The sequence below is a fragment of the Culex quinquefasciatus genome, chromosome 2 (genome assembly GCF_015732765.1).
Source record: "Culex quinquefasciatus strain JHB chromosome 2, VPISU_Cqui_1.0_pri_paternal, whole genome shotgun sequence".
Lineage (NCBI taxonomy): Eukaryota > Metazoa > Arthropoda > Insecta > Diptera > Culicidae > Culex > Culex quinquefasciatus.
In genome coordinates, this window is record NC_051862.1 from 54,183,335 (window position 1) to 54,200,691 (window position 17,357).

At 33.4% G+C, this 17,357-nt stretch overlaps 1 protein-coding gene across 1 annotated transcript in view; it reads left to right on the forward strand.

Annotated features, from left to right (window-relative positions):
- Positions 1-15,027: 15,027 nt before the first annotated feature.
- Positions 15,028-17,357, forward strand: part of LOC6047129 (protein gooseberry-neuro) — a 112,106-nt gene continuing 109,776 nt past the window's right edge. The window contains exon 1 of the mRNA XM_038256970.1: positions 15,028-15,811. Within this exon, the coding sequence (XP_038112898.1) occupies positions 15,736-15,811 (76 nt within the window). The 5' untranslated portion in view covers positions 15,028-15,735. The remainder of the gene's footprint in view (positions 15,812-17,357) is intronic.

Sequence of the window (17,357 nt, forward strand, 5' to 3'; positions counted from 1 at the left end):
CACGAGCGAACACGACCCGCTAGTTTCCAGTCCAATCGCTTAACACACAGCAAAACTAATACTTCGAGAATTTCTTTGCCTACGCCGTCCTGTTGTGTTATCAGCAGAATTGCAAAACATTTTTGATAACATTGATTTTAAGCAATTTAATAAATGATCAAAACAAAGCCGATCGCAGACTATTTCGAGTCAGGATTGAACGACATAACGCAATCAGCCTCTCTGAGCCATTCGCTGTACTAATCGATTAAAGGGAGAGGGAGAGCAAAGAGAGAGTATTCAGTAGCGATGGGTGTGGAAGTGACAAACGGTAGGAAACGGTCTGAGCAGTTTTCCGTCGCGTTCGATTTGTGATCGCAAGTGAATGAGTTTTTTGGAGCAATCAGAAACTGTGATTTAAACTGATAAAAAAAAGTGTGCTCAACACTTCTGATCGAAATATTGACCTTTCATCCAGAATCAGGAACATAACGTCTTCAGACAAAGTTTAACGATAAACGAAAAGGAATGTAGAAACCCCGTTAGACACATTCTCCAGCGACAAAAACTAGACATTTTGGCTGATAGGTTTTTTAATTATTTATTCGTTGTTTTATTTGTCCAATCATCAATGGCAACTGGATTAACAATTAGAAATGTTTATAATAACTGTAACAAGGGTCGAAATTTCGCTATTTCTCACTCCGTTGCAACGTCACGGAGTGATGAATGTGAAAAATGAACATTTTGACTTTAAACTTGTTTTTCATAGTAACTACTTGTAGCAAATTTAATTTACAATCTTTATCAGTTATAAAATTTATGTTTGGGACAAGTTTTAAGAGCGAGTCCATGAGCAAAGCATACCCATCTCGCATCGACCTCACCAATCTGCCTGAAATTTTCATGGGACACACATTTTGAAGGTTCAAAAACGTCAAAAATCTTAAAAAGGCTTTAACTTGGAGAAAATTCAATTAAATTTCAAAATTCAAAATGCATCTGCAAGGACTTGAAAAATGCAACAAAATGCAGGGTAGAGCATCCCAATTGGTTAAATTTAAAGGGAGTTATTGGCATTTTAGTGAAAAAATAGCGTAATTTTCAAACTCAAATAAAAAAGTGAGACAAGAGACATAATTCGAGAAAAAGTAAAAAAAATCGTGACGTTGCAACGTCGAATTGTGTTAATGATATAATTGATTTTAAAATTGAATGACCACAGTTCTAACAAAACACGAACTAGATAAAAACAAAATCTTTGAAGTACTTTTGTTTTGAAAAATTGGGAAACCTGCACCTGCAGAAAATATTCCAGAAAAGCTGAAATGTTCTAAAATTTTCTAGAATTTGTTGCTAAAACTGCTTGTTGCTGCGAAATAGAAAATAATAATATTTTTTTTATATTATACACGGAGAAAAAAGAGTTCCCAAAATCGTGAACAAGCGTTCATGAAAATGAGAACCTGGAACAAAGTGTTCAAATCCCATGGTACGATATTGAAAAACGTACCATGAAATTTGAACACTTTGTTCGTGGTTACCATTTTCATGAACGCTTGTTCACGATTTCGGGAACTCTTTTTTCTCCGTGTATTCTCAAATACAGGTTGTACATTTCTGAAAAGATAAGAACATTTATTCAAGATATTGTCGACCGCTAGGCACGATTTGAAATTATCTAATGAAGCAGAAAATTTCTAAAAAAATTAAAACTTTTAGAGGCTTGATATCAGCAAAAGCAATTTCATCAACTGAGCAACTCTCTACGAAATCGGCCGATTTCGACCATTTTTATTTTTTGTATTTTTTGATTTGACTCAAACTTTGTGGGGGCCTTCCCTATGACCAAATAAGCTATTTTGTGTCATTGGTTCACCCATACAATTTTGGCTGCTGTCCATACAAAAATGGTATGTAAATATTCAAACAACTGTAAGAATTTTCTGATCAATTTGGTGTCTTCGGCAAAGTTGTAGGTATTGTTGAGGACTTTTGAGAAAAAAATAGGAACACGGAAAAAAATTGCAGATTTTTTTATCAAGTTTTTTTTCACTAAAACTCAATTTTCCAAAATAAGTATTTTTTGATTTTCGAGATTTTTTGATATGTTTTAGGGGACTAAAATCCGCAACTTTTGAGCTATAGAGAAACATGGTCAAAAAATCTGCCGCCAAGTTATGAATTTTTGAAAAATAGTGAATTTTGGAAAAAAAATCCAAATTTCATGCAAAAACAAATTTGAAGTTATTTTTTTATGTAGAATTCAATTTGTAATCGAAAACTACTTTACAATTTTTTTGATAAAGGGCTTCGTTTTCAAGATATAGCCACCGAAAGTTTGATTTTAGCAAAATATTTGCAGTTTTTCGATTTTTAAAAATAGTGATCATGAGCGAAACACGAAAATTGAAGTTTTCTAAGTCTCACCAAAACAACCCACCATTTTCTAATGTCGATATCTCAGCAACTAATGGTCCGATTTTCAATGTTAATACATGAAACATTCGTGAAACTTTCCGATCTTTTCAAAAAAAATATTTTGAAAAAAAATAAATCAAGACTAACATTTTAAATGGGCGTAATATTCAATGTTTGGCCCTTTTAAGATGTTTGTCTCGATTTAATTTTTTTCAAAATATTTTTTTTGAAAAGATTGGAAAATTTCACGAATGTTTCATATATTAACATTGAAAATCGGACCATTAGTTGTTGAGATATCGACATTAGAAAATGGTGGGATGTTTTGGTGAGACTTAGAAAACTTCAATTTTCGTGTTTCTTTTTCTTAAAGCGGCTCTATCTCAGCAACCCAAGGTCCAATCTTCAATGTCTCTTAAACAATTGTATAGCAAATTTTCTGAACTTTTCAAAAAAATATATTTTTAGAAATGGTCGCTCATGGTCACTATTTTTAAAAATCGAAAAACTGCAAATATTTTGCTAAAATCAAAGTTTCGGTGGCTATATCTTGAAAACGAAGCCCTTTATCAAAAAAATTGTGAAGTAGTTTTCGATTGCAAATTCAATTTTACATTAAAAAATAACTTCAAATTTGTTTTTGCATGAAATTTGGATTTTTTCCAAAAATCACTATTTTTCCAACAATTCATAACTTGGCGGCAGATTTTTTGGCCATGTTTCTCTATGGCTCAAAAGTTGCGGATTTTTGTCCCCTAAAACATATCAAAAATTCTCAAAAATCAAAAAATAGTTATTTTGGGGAATTGAGTTTTAGTAAAAAAAAATGTTGATAAAAAAATCTGCAAATTTTTTTTCCGTGTACCTATTTTTTCTCAAAAGTCCTCAACAATACCTACAACTTTGCCCAAGACACCAAATTGATCAGAAAATTCACTCAAATGTTACAGCTGTTTGAATATTTATAAACCATTTTTGTATGGACAGCAGCCAAAATTGTATGGAGATTTGTATGGGTGAACCAATGACACAAAATAGCTTATTTGGTCATAGGGAAGGCCCCCACAAAGTTTGAGCCAAATAAAAAAATACAAATAAAATCCAAACAAAATCCGGTTTTGGTAGAGAATTGCTCAACTAAAGATTTTAAAATTGTTTTTTTTTTTTTTTAGAAATTTTACCCCATGAAAATTCATTTAAGCTAAAAACGTAGCTCATTAAAAAAAATTAAACATTTTTGATGGCTTTTTTGAGTCTGCCTTTAATTTAGGCTTGATGTAAAGTTTGTATAAATTTAAGATTGATATTGTTTCAAGAACAACACTTTTCAAGAAGCATTATTAAAAGCTTTGAAATTTTCATGTTTGGTTTCGATATAAGTTTTATTTATTTATTTTAATTTGTTTGTGAGTCTAATCCTTCAACTTTCTCAAGGCGTCAAATTTTCAACAATTTCTCAACTTAAAATGTATGGACAAACCTTCAAAAAATAGAGATTTAAAGTCACGAAAAAAAAGAGAAAAATAAGATTCTTTTTTAAATATAAAAAAAAACATGGCAATTCAATTTTTATTCATTTTTTTACTGGTTCTCTAATTCTTTGGACTGCAAATAAAACATTCTGAACAGAACAGAACTGCGAAATTCTTATAATAATCACTTATTGAATTGAATAATGGTTGAAAATAATTTTAAATATTTAAAAAAGGATAAGACAATATTGAATTGTTATACTAATATTTTAAGCCATGCTTTCAAAGTTGTGCAGAAAAAAAAACATTTGTAAAGTTTATTGTTTTAAAATACCGATTTATTCAGTTTTTTATCGTAAAAATTTTATATTTATTTTGCTCTTTTTTATTTCAAAAATGTGAGAACGATTATTACTAAATGGATTCAATAAAGCAACTCAAGAAAAAAAGAATATGAAATAACCTTCGATAATTAGTTTATTTTATTAAGTCATTATCAAAGAATTCATCCCAATTCTATCTTACCGCAGTGCTTCCCAAAACCGAACAAGCACAATTTAAATTTCATTATTAATATTTCCTTCTGGTTTGCAAAGCGTAGCACAAATCCTACGTTTCTGTTCACGATTTTCAAAACAGAGTTGTGGGAGTGCTGTACTACTATTCATCATCCCTTACTCGTTGCAACTGAGCAATTCTCTGAGATTTCGGTCATTCGATTTTTTTTGTATTTTTTAATCCGGCTGAAACTTTTTTGGTGCCTTCGGTATGCCCAAAGAAGCCATTTTGCATCATTAGTTTGTCCATATAATTTTCCATACAAATTTGGCAGCTGTCCATACAAAAATGATATGTGAAAATTCAAAATCTGTATCTTTTGAAGGAATTTTTGATCGATTTGGTGTCTTCGGCAAAGTTGTAGGTATGAATATGGACTACACTGAAAAAATTGATACACGATAAAAAAATTTGGTGATTTTAATTTAACTTTTGTCACTAAAACTTGATTTGCAAAAAACACTATTTTTAATTTTTTCATTTTTGATATGTTTTAGAGGACATAAAATGCCAACTTTTCAGAAATTTCCAGAATGGGCAAAATCTTTGACCGAGTTATGATTTTTGAATCAATACAGATTTTTCAAAAATCGAAATATTGGTCGCAAAATTTTTCAACTTTATTTTCCGATGTAAAATCGAATTTGCAATCAAAAGTACTTTAGTGAATTTTTGAAAAAGTGCACCATTTTCAAGTTATAACCTTTTTAGGTAACTTTTTGAAAATAGTCGCAGTTTTCATTTTTAAAAATAGTGCCCATGTTTGCCCACTATTGAAAAAATATTTTGAAAAGCTGAGAAAATTCTCTATATTTTGCTTCTTCGGACTTTGTTGATACGACCCTTAGTTGCTGAGATATTGCCATGCAAAGGTTAAAAACATGAAAATTGATGTTTTCTAAGTCTCACCCAAACAACCCACTATTTTCTAATGTCGATATCTCAGCAACTATAGGTCCGATTCACAATGTTAATATATGAAACATTTGTGAAATTTTCCGATCTTTTCGAAAAAATACTTTCAAAATTCAAAATCAAGACTAACATTTCAAACAGGCCAAACATTCAATATTACGCCCATTTGAAATGTTAGACTTGATTTAAAATTTTGAAAGTATTTTTCGAAAAGATCGGAAAATTTCACGAATGTTTCATATATTAACATTGAAAATCGGACCTATAGTTGCTGAGATATCGACATTAGAAAATGGTGGGTTGTTTGGGTGAGACTTAGAAAACATCAATTTTCCTGTTTTTTAACATTTGCATGGCAATATCTCAGCAACTAAGGGTCGTATCAACAAAGTCCGAAAAAGCAAAATATAGAGAATTTTCTCAACTTTCCAAAAATATTTTTTTCAAAAGTGGGCAAACATGGGCACTATTTTTAAAAAATGAAAAACTGCGACTATTTTCAAAAAAGTTACTTAAAAATGGCTATAACTTAAAAACGGTACACTTTATCAAAATTTCACTAAAGTACTTTTTGATTGCAAATTCGATTTTACATCGAAAAATGAAGTTGAAAAATTTTTGCGACCAATATTTCGATTTTTTTTAAAAATCTGTATTGATTCAAAAAATCATAACTCGGTCAAAGATTTTGCCCATTCTGGAAATTTCTGAAAAGTTGGCATTTATGTCCTCTAAAACATATCAAAAATGAAAAAATTAAAAATAGTGTTTTTGCAAATCAAGTTTTAGTGACAAAAGTTAAATTAAAATCACCAAATTTTTTACCGTGTATCAATTTTTTCAGTGTAGTCCATATCCATACCTACAACTTTGCCGAAGACACCAAATCGATCAAAAATTCCTTCAAAAGATACAGATTTTGAATTTTCACATATCATTTTGTATGGACAGCTGCCAAATTTGTATGGAAAATTATATGGACAAACTAATGATGCAAAATGGCTTCTTTGGGCATACCGAAGGCACCAAAAAAGTTTCAGCCGGATTAAAAAATACAAAAATTAAAATTAAAGAAAAAAGACCGATTCCGTAGAGAACTGCTCAACTGTAATATTTGGTGATGTTGGTTTCTTTCCTGACTACTGCTGCTGTCCGGAAAACTTGGGAAAACAATTTTCCGGTGACATTTCCAATTTATCACTTTGTTGGGCAATTTTCTCAGTTGCTGCTGGTTTGGAACCGTCAAGCTAGTTTCAGTTGTATTTTTTTTTTTTGTTAATTTTATTACAATTGTGGCTTTACATAATTTTATTTTTTGCTTCTATGACTTGGCAAAATTTGTGTATGTTACGTTGTAGATTTGCTTCTAATTATCTTATTTTCTGTTCTTCACTGTTATAACAAAACATTTGGCAAAAATTTTGAGAAACACTTGCTTGTTCACTTCGTACTGGGCTTCATATTCTTTACTATAGAGTTTTTTAGCCGGCGGCTGATTCAACTTTCCTACTGTTACAGTTGAACACACTTTTCAGAAGCTGTCATCACACACTGTTCCCATATTTGTATTCTTTCCAATCATCATTTGATGATTCCAAAACTCATTTTGAGTATTTGCATTACAATGCTACTTTCAACAACATCCAATTTCTACCAAAACTTGTAGCATGCATCTTCAATTGCAAACGCGAGTTCGCACATCCATCATGAATATATCCCAGAACCGTTTCGTTCGAGTTTTTTCTTTTCTCTGTGAATAATGGTATACCACACATTCTTGCTCAACCAACCGAGTAAGTCCTCCGGGTTCCGTTCAGTAAGTACTAGGAAAAATGTTCTCCCAGATATGGCAGAGTACACACATATTTCATTCTGAGCTAGCGATTGCGATTCCACAACTCTTCAAGCCGATATGTAGCTGTATAGCACCAAAAAGGATGTAAGTTCAATTTCGCATGAACCCGCAAAAAAAAGTCCAGTAGAATCTTTCAGAAGTTTGTCTGTACTAAGATCACAGTAGAAAAAAAGTAATTTCTTAATTGCAAATTATAAAATTTTGAACGTTGGAAAAACTTTTTTAAGCTGCTAAAATTTGGTTGAAAATCTCTTTCGAAAAAGTTCAATATTTCCTCATTGTTCAGTGTGCATCAACAGTCTACAAGTTGACCTTCTTCCCAACCGAGCGTTGGTACGCCCCGATAATCTCTGGAGTCTATTTTTGGATCCTCCCGAACCCGAAATTTCACCCTAAAGGACGCAAAAAAGAAGCAAATTTTGCATCCCTTCTATCCACGCCACATACGGCGAATGAATTCAGGGCCAAGGCCGATGCCAATATGGGAAATTTCCGGAGGCGCCCCTTCCGGATTTTCCGTTCCATTTTTTTTTTGTGTCGGAGTGTGTGTTTGTGTTTTTGTTAGTATGCGTGATTGAACCGGAGGATTTTGCAGACGACATCGACAGTGTTCGACGGAGGATGGGGGAAAAACTAGTTTCTCGAGAAAAGGGACTAGAAATTGTGTGTTTCTTTGCTTCCATTGCTCGGGATGGTGACATTGTATGGAAATAGATGAGGGGATTAAAGCTGCAGTTTTCATGTTGAATTGGATGTTTTGAGACATTGAAATCTTTTTGATAAAGTTTTACAACGACAATTAATTAATTCTTAATGATTTTGTGATTAAGCTCATTTTCAAAATATATTTAAAAAATTATCTATCATTATTTAATTTTAAATGAAATAAAAATCAATTTTTTTCGTACTTGTTGAATAAAACTTTAAGAAAAAATTAAGCAATTTGAACATGTTTAAAAGATTTCTTAAATTATAAAAAATAAAAAAATATTCAAATCATAAAAAATCTTCTCCAGTTGATAAAATACAAATGATAATACGAACACATGGATGAATTGCTCTGCATTTATTCTTCTTTTCAATTCATCGTGTTTCGTTGTTGAAATAATTTCAAACAATCAGCTGAGCGTTGCAGAGATAATAAATATGAACGTTATTGAAAATGAAAAAAAAAATATTTAAAAAATAAAAGAAACAATAATTTGATTTTTTCTTTAAAAAAAAAAATGTTACAAGCTTAGCTTTCAAAAATGCTTAAAACAAGTTTCATAAAATACTTTAACAATTATTAGAGCTCGTGCATAAACCACGCTGGCTCCAAATTGTAACTGTTTTTATTTCTTATTGAAATTGGATTGAATTTCATTTGCAATCGAAAAGTTTTCAACATTTTTGTGAATTACATTTTTTTTATATTATATCCGCTTTGAAACATTGATTTCTATTTTTTTTTTCAAGAGGTACCTATAAAGATACGATATATTTAAATAGATAAGAGCATTCCTGCAAAAAAGAGCATTTCTTACAAACATTGAAGGATCCTCAAAAAATCATAGATAATCCATAAAGAAACATTGAAGGTTAATCATTTTGTTGCTGAGATACACTCACTCAAATAAATACATAAAACAAAAAAAAAGTCTTAGAGCTAAGTTTATGCTCCCACCTTCAATATTGACTTAAAACATTAGGAAACTTAAAAAATGTTATTTTTTTATTCAAAAAACTTTAACATTTTAATGAAATGGAATCAACTGAAAACAATCAAACTCGCATTTTGCTGCATTGATAATATTTTTTGCAATACAATATCACATTTGTTTTTGTCGAGTTACAGATTTTTCAAAAATAAATGAACTATTGTAGAAAGCATTTTACAACGCTTTCTTAAATTGAAATTTTGAATCGAAGGATTTTTATTTCAATTCTATTTTTTTCAGTGCTCTCTTCCCCTTCCCCACCATTTTCAAAACTATGTTTTCGAAATGATGTTAAACATACGAATGATATTTTTTACTTTGAATATCGAACCATAATAGTAATGGATTAAAAGAATGTGTATGCATTAAAGTATTTTTTTTAATTCCTTATCAAATTTGCTTCTTTTTGGAATGAAAATTTCGAATTTTCTACCTTTTATTATACTAAAGATAAACTATTGATGCAAATCCCCAAAAAAAATGCTCATGCTTATCCCTTTCAAACAAAATATTAAAAATTCTTAAGCAAACGTTATTACCAAAAATCAACCATTCTGAACTTATGAATTGAATTGAAATTATGTATTTTTTAAAATTTTAAAACATACATTTTCATTATAAATTCTCTTCATGGTAACTCTTTGCATAAACTACTTTTTAATATAGCAAAACATTATAAAAACATTATTACAATCTCACGTTAATCTATTATTATTTCAATCTCTCGGAAGCATTTTTTTAGTAAGGTTGAAATTTATAGTCTTATTATATTAAATCGAATGCTAAGGAGATTTGAACACTTTTGAAAATAATCTCAGAGCTTTGAAGTTAAAATCGGAGTAGGAGTCGTAAGATTTTTGAAACTAGATTCCGAGTTGGAGATGGAATCAGAGTCTTCAAATTCTGAGAAGCCATAGCAGGCTGTTTGTTTTAAACTAGCAAAAGTGAATAATTTTGTAATAAATATAATCATCACAATCACAAAATGGTGCATGAAATCTGTTTTAAAATATTGTATGAATAATTTTAATGAAGCATTCAAGGTTCAATCCAATTAGAAGATGAGAAAAGAAATATCTATTACTCTTAAATATTAAAATTTGTGTATAAAATTCTGTTTCATTAACAATAGCAGCATAAGAGATAAAATATTATTCAGATTTAATGCTACAAGTTATTGATATTGAATGAGCTTATTTTCTAAACTTGCTTTGTAGTGCTGTATAGTATTACTCATTTTATTAGTCAATCTTTGCAAACGAGCTACTCCAAATCAAAACAAACAAGTCCTCTCACACAAAAACTCCAATCAACTTGTTCGCCGGCCACATGATTTACGCCACTTCTGGTCGTATGCCGCGCAAAACTCTCCTCCAAACTAGCGTGACTCAATCCAATCACAACTCCTAGACACAGACTCCCAATACGACTTTTTTTTCGGACAGCACCCATAATCCCTCGCATTATATTTCGGGCGTCCCAAAATTCGCTCCACCTCATAAACCACCACCAAGGAGATTCGAACAGCAACAAAAACCCCGACCAACAAGCTCTTGATTTATGCAAGCTCCTAAACTAGTGCCGCGAACCGCCGAAACAAAGACCGTGATCCGTGACGAAAGTCACGGCGGTTAAAACCCTCGTGGCAGCAGCGGGCTCCTGTTGACAATTTGGAGTTGTATGCTAAACAGCACCAAAAGTCGATCAAGTCGATCAACTCTAAGTCGGTTGCGCCGCGTCACGCCGTCAATTTTAGCCCTTTTGACAGAAGAAACACACGAAAAGTAGGCGGAGTTACGGCGCTAACTCGCGCCGCGAGTTGCATTCCCATTCCTCTCTGCGCTCTTTCTTTTGCCTCTGAAAACCACAATATCACAAACTATCACCACTACTACAGCTGCGAAGAGTATGAAGTCGAGTATCGCATTTCATTTCAATTTGTTTAGTTTTTGTGTTGTGTGTTCGATGGTTGTGTCTCTTTCACTCTCCCCTATTTTTGTCGATTTTTTGTTCTTTTCTTTCTTTTCACTTCCTTTCTTCTTTGTTTTCGTCTTCTTTTGAAGCGCCAAAGCGCGGCAGTTCCGGAGGTGATAGTTTTGTTCCCTCATCATTTTATTTATTTATGTTCTATGCACACCACTTTATAATGTTGGCGCTGGTGATGTTGTTGCTGTTATGCTTGCTTTCTAATTCAACAAACTTCCGATGATGTTGGTGATGATTAGATGGTGCGGTGCGGTCGGTTTCGGTAGCTGAAAGACAACCGGAACAAGAAACGGTGTGAAAGAGAGGCAAGCCTGACTAGATCATCAATACTCGCACAGATAGAGCATCATCATCGGTTTATAATGTTTCAATGGAAGAATTGATGGTCTGCCGATGCACATCGCTGGATGGTTAGAACATCGGGAGGGAATTTTAGAGTGTGCGTTGTGAAATGTGAAGGTTAATTTGATGGAAGAATTTTATTTTAAAAATGAGATTGCAAAATGCTGAGGCAATGATCAAATGCAATGCTCATAAGAAATTCTCATTAACAGTTTATCTGATAGTGATTAACTCATTAACAATTTCAGTGATAGTTCAAAATCCGAAGTTTACAAAAAATGTGGCATAAAGCTGATTAGAAATTAAATAAAAAGTGGTTTTTGAGCCTTTTTTATTATTTACTAACAAACCTTTTTAAATATTTGTGTTGTCTTATAGCTTGATCCAGTGAAATAAAGGTCTAGTAAAATAAGGTTGATTTCTAATAACAAATCCTATGTCTTTGCTTAGATATTTCAAAAATTTGAGTTCAAAAAAATTGTAAGCATCATAGAGTTTCGAGCGACTTGACTCTTTCGTTGATAACAAATGAAACATTGAATTTAAAGGCCGATTTTAAAAGGCGACATAATCTATGTAAAATATTTACCAACGGCCTTAGTAATTTCTGTTTAAAAATATTTTATGCAAACCAATATTACCAGAAGATATAATTATTTATAACATCTAATTATGATTTTAATATTTATTTAGAAGGAGAACTCAGTGAAACCTCTAATATCTAAAGGAACCTCCAATATCTAAAGGAGAATCAAATTTGGATATTCGTGAAAACAAAAAAACTTAAAATTTTATTATTATTTAGGTATTTTAAACACAAAATATTAGAAGATTTTACAATTTCCAAAGTTGTTTTTCAAAATTGTGTCCGAGAAAGTAACCATTTAGGAGGATGTTAAAAAGCGTTTTAATGTATCGCACAGAGTTTTTCTCTACACAGGCAAAAAATGATGGTTATATTCAACAGGGAATGGTGACCGATTTTGTGCCTAAAAAAGTGTAATATTTCATGCTAAAACTTATGAATTTTCATTATTTTTTGGTGAAATTTCATCAGGTTTACATTTTTAAACATTTTTTTAGGTAAAATTATTAAAAAAAGATGTTATATTCAACCATCCAAAATTCAACTTTTTTCTGTGTACAATTTTGAAGATCAAATTTCCATTGTATTTTTTATTTTAAGTAACAACTTTGTCCATGCATGCCCTGTGTCAATTACAGCCATTTTATAGAATTGGATTTTTCATAAAACTCATTTAACTCATAAAACTCATTTTAATACAGTCCAGACACGATTACCCGAAGCCTCGATTATCCGAAGTTTCGATCATCCGAAGTTCGATTATCCGAAGGCTTGTATGGGACTTCGGATAATCGAATCAGGAACAAAAAAAAAAAGATTTTTTTATTCTCTTACTTTTAACATCAAATTCAAGTTCTGCGACCCCATTTTAGTCAAATTTGAATTGTTGAATGCCTATTTAATTAGAATATGTATTTTCTCAATATTTCATAACTGCCATTTTGGCCGCCATCTTGAATTTTAAATCACTTTAGAGTAGTTTAGGGGTTATGCTTAAGTTAAAGAATCAAAAATAAGAAAACAAAAAAAATCGTGATGCGACTATCCGAAGTTGCGATTATCCGAAGTGAAATTTTGCCTGGCCTTCAGATAATCGAGACTAGACTGTATTCATAATTATTTTAATTGAAAAGAGCTATTTCACAAAAGTTGGCTATTTCATGATGACAATCGAAACGATAGCTTTCAACATATCGCGAGTTTAAAAATTTAAGCTTTTTAGGTGACGAGGTGAAAAACCCTTTAGCGTAACGTCCGAGCGGGTGGACAATTTGTATCGGGGTAGTTGTGTTATTAAACTGAAAACAAACATTCAAGTTAACTTGTTAAAACTAAATTTATTTAACTAAATCTTGCGAACTCTACGACAAAAATTGACTCCACGACTGAACGCGACTCCACGACTCCCGCGTTCTGGGCAACTCCCTAATCTAACTCTGCAACTAGATCTTTTTATAAAGCTCTAGGCTATCTGTAAACATTGCAGACGACCGACTAAACAAACTACTTATTTAAATAACAAAAAGAAAACTGGAAACTTGCGCAGCTCTTCCAAAATACTTGTGCAAGGGTGCTTTTCCTGCATAGAGCAGAGAGCCTGGAGCTTATTAGAGAACGGCCATCTCAAACCAATAGTACCAATCGAAGCACGAGAACTGTCAAACGGAGGTACCAATCGAGCAAAATCCTTTGTCCTATGCTCGATTGGTACCTCCGTTTGACAGTTCTCGTGCTTCGATTGGTACTATTGGTTTGAGATGACCGTTCTCTAATGAGCTCCAGGCTCTCTAGCATAAAGTATATTAAAATTGCAAAAAACTGGATAATTTTCAAAGATGATAGCCTTGAAATGCCTGTAACTTTAAAACTTGAGGTGAATACCTTAATAAAAACTGAATTAAGTAGCTTTCGAATAAAAAATAAATTTAGCATCAAAACGTTAATTCTTGAAAATTTTATTGACAACGTTTTCCATTTTTTTCAAGCTTTTTTAAGCCGATTATCATCAATTAAACCATCTGAATTTAAAAAACTTTTTCAGATTTGATGCAATATTGACCACTTCATGAGATCCTACAGGGCTCCAAAGAACCGGTTCTGGATCGACCAGGCAACAAAACATTATTCCAGAAGAGCAGTTGATGCTTCAAAATGATAAATTTTGATACCCATATTGACAGGCTCAGAGAAAAAAAAAAGTTGCTTTTTGCGAATAATCATCTAAATTGCATCAAAATTTCACCAAACATGTATAGAACAAAAATTTTGAATTCAAAAAAAAAAAATATAAGAATGACAAGTTTAATTTCCCCTACGTATCAGAATCCAACACTGGCTCAACTCGTATGGTCCGGTTAAATGTCCCCAACGAGTTATCTCTAAAGGCCTCTGCAGGTTGTGTCCAATTCTGTCAAAATGTCAATCATCATGTCGCTGAGCTAGAAAATGATTTCAAACTTCGTGCAGTAGCACCAATATTAGAAAAAAAATGCGGCTGTCATGTCATGGCACACTTTTTTCGTAATGTTGGTACCACTGCGTGATTTTGACATTTCGGGCGTTCACCATTCGAACGCCATTTTCGCTTAAAATGCGGGATACTCCACGATCAGTAAGGCACATCTTTTCGAATCGATCGACCAAAGTTTATTAATCGAGCTAACCAACACACTCTCACTCATTCATTCCCCCATCCAAATCTCTTCAAAGCAAACGCTCGGTCCCCTCGCGCGCGCGACTTCAAATCGATCAAACTTCCCGGCCAGGGAAACCTCGTGCAGCTGCCGAACCGAGTACCAAAACAGTAGGCCGGAACCTCGAACGGGGTGTGTGCGTCCGTCCGTCCATACATCGCGCGCGACTTCAACCTGGGCGGTGATTCGCTCACACTCTCTCTTCTTTCATTTCGCTCACTCTCTCTCTCCCATCAAAGCAACCCTCTCACCTCACGGATTCAAACTCGCGATGGTTGGTCGTCGTCGAATGTTCAGCGTCGTCGTCGTGAGCAGCTGGGCTCGAACCCGCGCCGTGTGGATTAAAATTATGCTTTTTGTTTTTCCCTCGGCGTAGTTTCGTGGAAAGAGTTTCGGCAAACGGACACGACCGACGACGACGGGTTTCGCGCCGTCGCGGATTTTTTGGCGTTTTTCGAGCGATCAAGTGGCGCGCGCGCGCGAAATTACGCGGAACTTTGAAGGATCGCTGCAGCGAGAACGCTAACGCTAACGCTCGTGGCTCGTGACCAAGTCCAAAAGGGAATCTCTGCAGCTGTTCAGCGCGAACCTGACGTGATCTAATTGCAGTGTTGATGGGTAGCAATTTAGTTGTTTATGTTAATTAAATTAATTCAATCGGGAACGTCGACGACAGCCCATCATTAGTTCGGGCAAGACACGCAACGCTAACGCCTGGCGATCAAAACAAAACAACGGCACACGTTGCAGAGAAGGAAGAGGAAGAAGGTGAATCTGTTGACGGCGTTGGATGAGTGATCAAGATAGTGATCGAGAGGTGTCCCGCCCTGAAAAAAGGGTAATTTAGCGTTGGAGTCAACTCCGGCTTCGTATGTAGTCACGGCTGTAGGACGACGAGGATCCCTTCTTTGCCGTTGTTCAGTTGTTCAGTTCATGGAGTTCGTGGAGGCGTGAAGGAAGAAAACCCACTCTGAAGTGACAGAGCACACCGTGTGGATAATGCAGGAGGAGGATGCAGTGCTGCAGTCGCTGGAGCGCACAAATGGTTGTAAATTAAATAATTAGTTTATTAGCGCGAATGTGACGGGCGACAATTACTGAGGAAAAGACGGGTGAAGTCAGTGAGTGAAGTAGTGTGTGTGTCTGTGGTGGAACACAGTTCCAGCAAAGTGATTCCTGGTGGTTCAAGCCACCACGAGGAAACGGGGAAAACTTGGTGATTTGCAACATGGATATGTCCGGAACCATGTCCGGGGCGAACTCGCTCAACATGCGGCCACTGTTCAGCGGGTATCCGTTTCAAGGTATTGATAAAGTTTCAAATAGTAATATGCTTTCAAATACTTCATTATTTGTCTTCTTAGAATAATTGTTTGTGCTTAAATCTCAGCTAATTAAAATGTCTTGGAACAACCATTACCACTTGTTACATTGTTACCAATGTTACCAGAAGTGAACAATTACAAATTAGAGAACTGCAAATTTAATTTATGTTTAATGAGTTAAATAATGTTCTAGGAATCAGGAGGAAATCCTGTTTTTTTCGCGAAAACTTAACACGTAGCCTTTTCGTGAAGACTTCCATCATTGTCATGATTTTTCGTTCAAAGATATAAATTTTGCGTCGCTTTCAATATTTTGACAAAATTCCTTCTACAAGTTGTTTAGAATAGTGCCCTACACATGCTGATTCCTTTTGGTAAGGATTATCCCATTCCTTGTAAAGTTATGGAAATCGTCATTAATCAATGATTGCCAACTAGGACGTCAATGACTGTGCCACAAAATTTTATAAATTTTGAAGCACAATTGATTTAGATCAAAAATTCTTTCAGTGGCTTCAAGAAGGCAACAACCGGCACATGTTGATTCCTTTTGGTGCTGAAATTCATCAAATTGAATTTAATACAGAATATTTTATAGTGATGATCAATTTTATTCGAAAATGATCAAAGGCTTCACCTTATGTGTGGGACAAACTTCAAATGCGTTTTTCTCAGCTTGCTGTTTTTGCATATTGATGTTTAGTTCAGTTTTCAATTTCTACGGATAAAGTCATGATTTGAATTCCCGGACACCTCATCTTGTTTTATAAATTATTTGGATACAAGTCTGCATTATGAATGTCAAAACTGTGTTATTTGATAAATTCTAACATTAACTTTCATTTAAAGTTTGTTTGAATGCAGTGGTTAAATTTACCACAAATGCGAAACATTTGACTGAAATATAGGCGTCCAAAGTACCAGGAAGGCAAAACAGAAATTTATTGTTTGATTTCCTTAAATTCTTGCAATTTTTTTTGTATAAAATATTGATTATTTAAATGTTAACAGCATATTTGAGACCTAAAAATGCCATTCACTAACATTTTAGTCCAAATTTGTGCGATTCATAAGCAAAATCGAGTGTCCGGAATTCGAAGCAAAAGTGTCCGGAATTCGATTCAGCTTTTATCAGTGTCCGGGATTCGAAGCACAACAAGTCATTTTCAAATTCTGATGAAAATCGTTAGAAAAGACATATTTTGCATGCATTCTATTATAACTGACTGTTAACACTACATCCTGATTATATTTCTACATTTCCAACTTATTACATGATTTTTGCCAGCTATAGCAAAAATGATATGCTACTAAGTGTCCGAATTTCAAATCATGACGTTACTTTTGTAATTTACAGTAACATAAAGTCTAATTTTTGAAGGTTGAAATATTTGATGGCTGAATATTACCTCATTATAGATGTTGTTTTACTGCAATTTATGAGAACTATGTGAAACACACGAAAAGAAGTTTATTTTATGTTATTTTATTTGTAATTTAGAATATTTCTAAAACCAACGGTTTA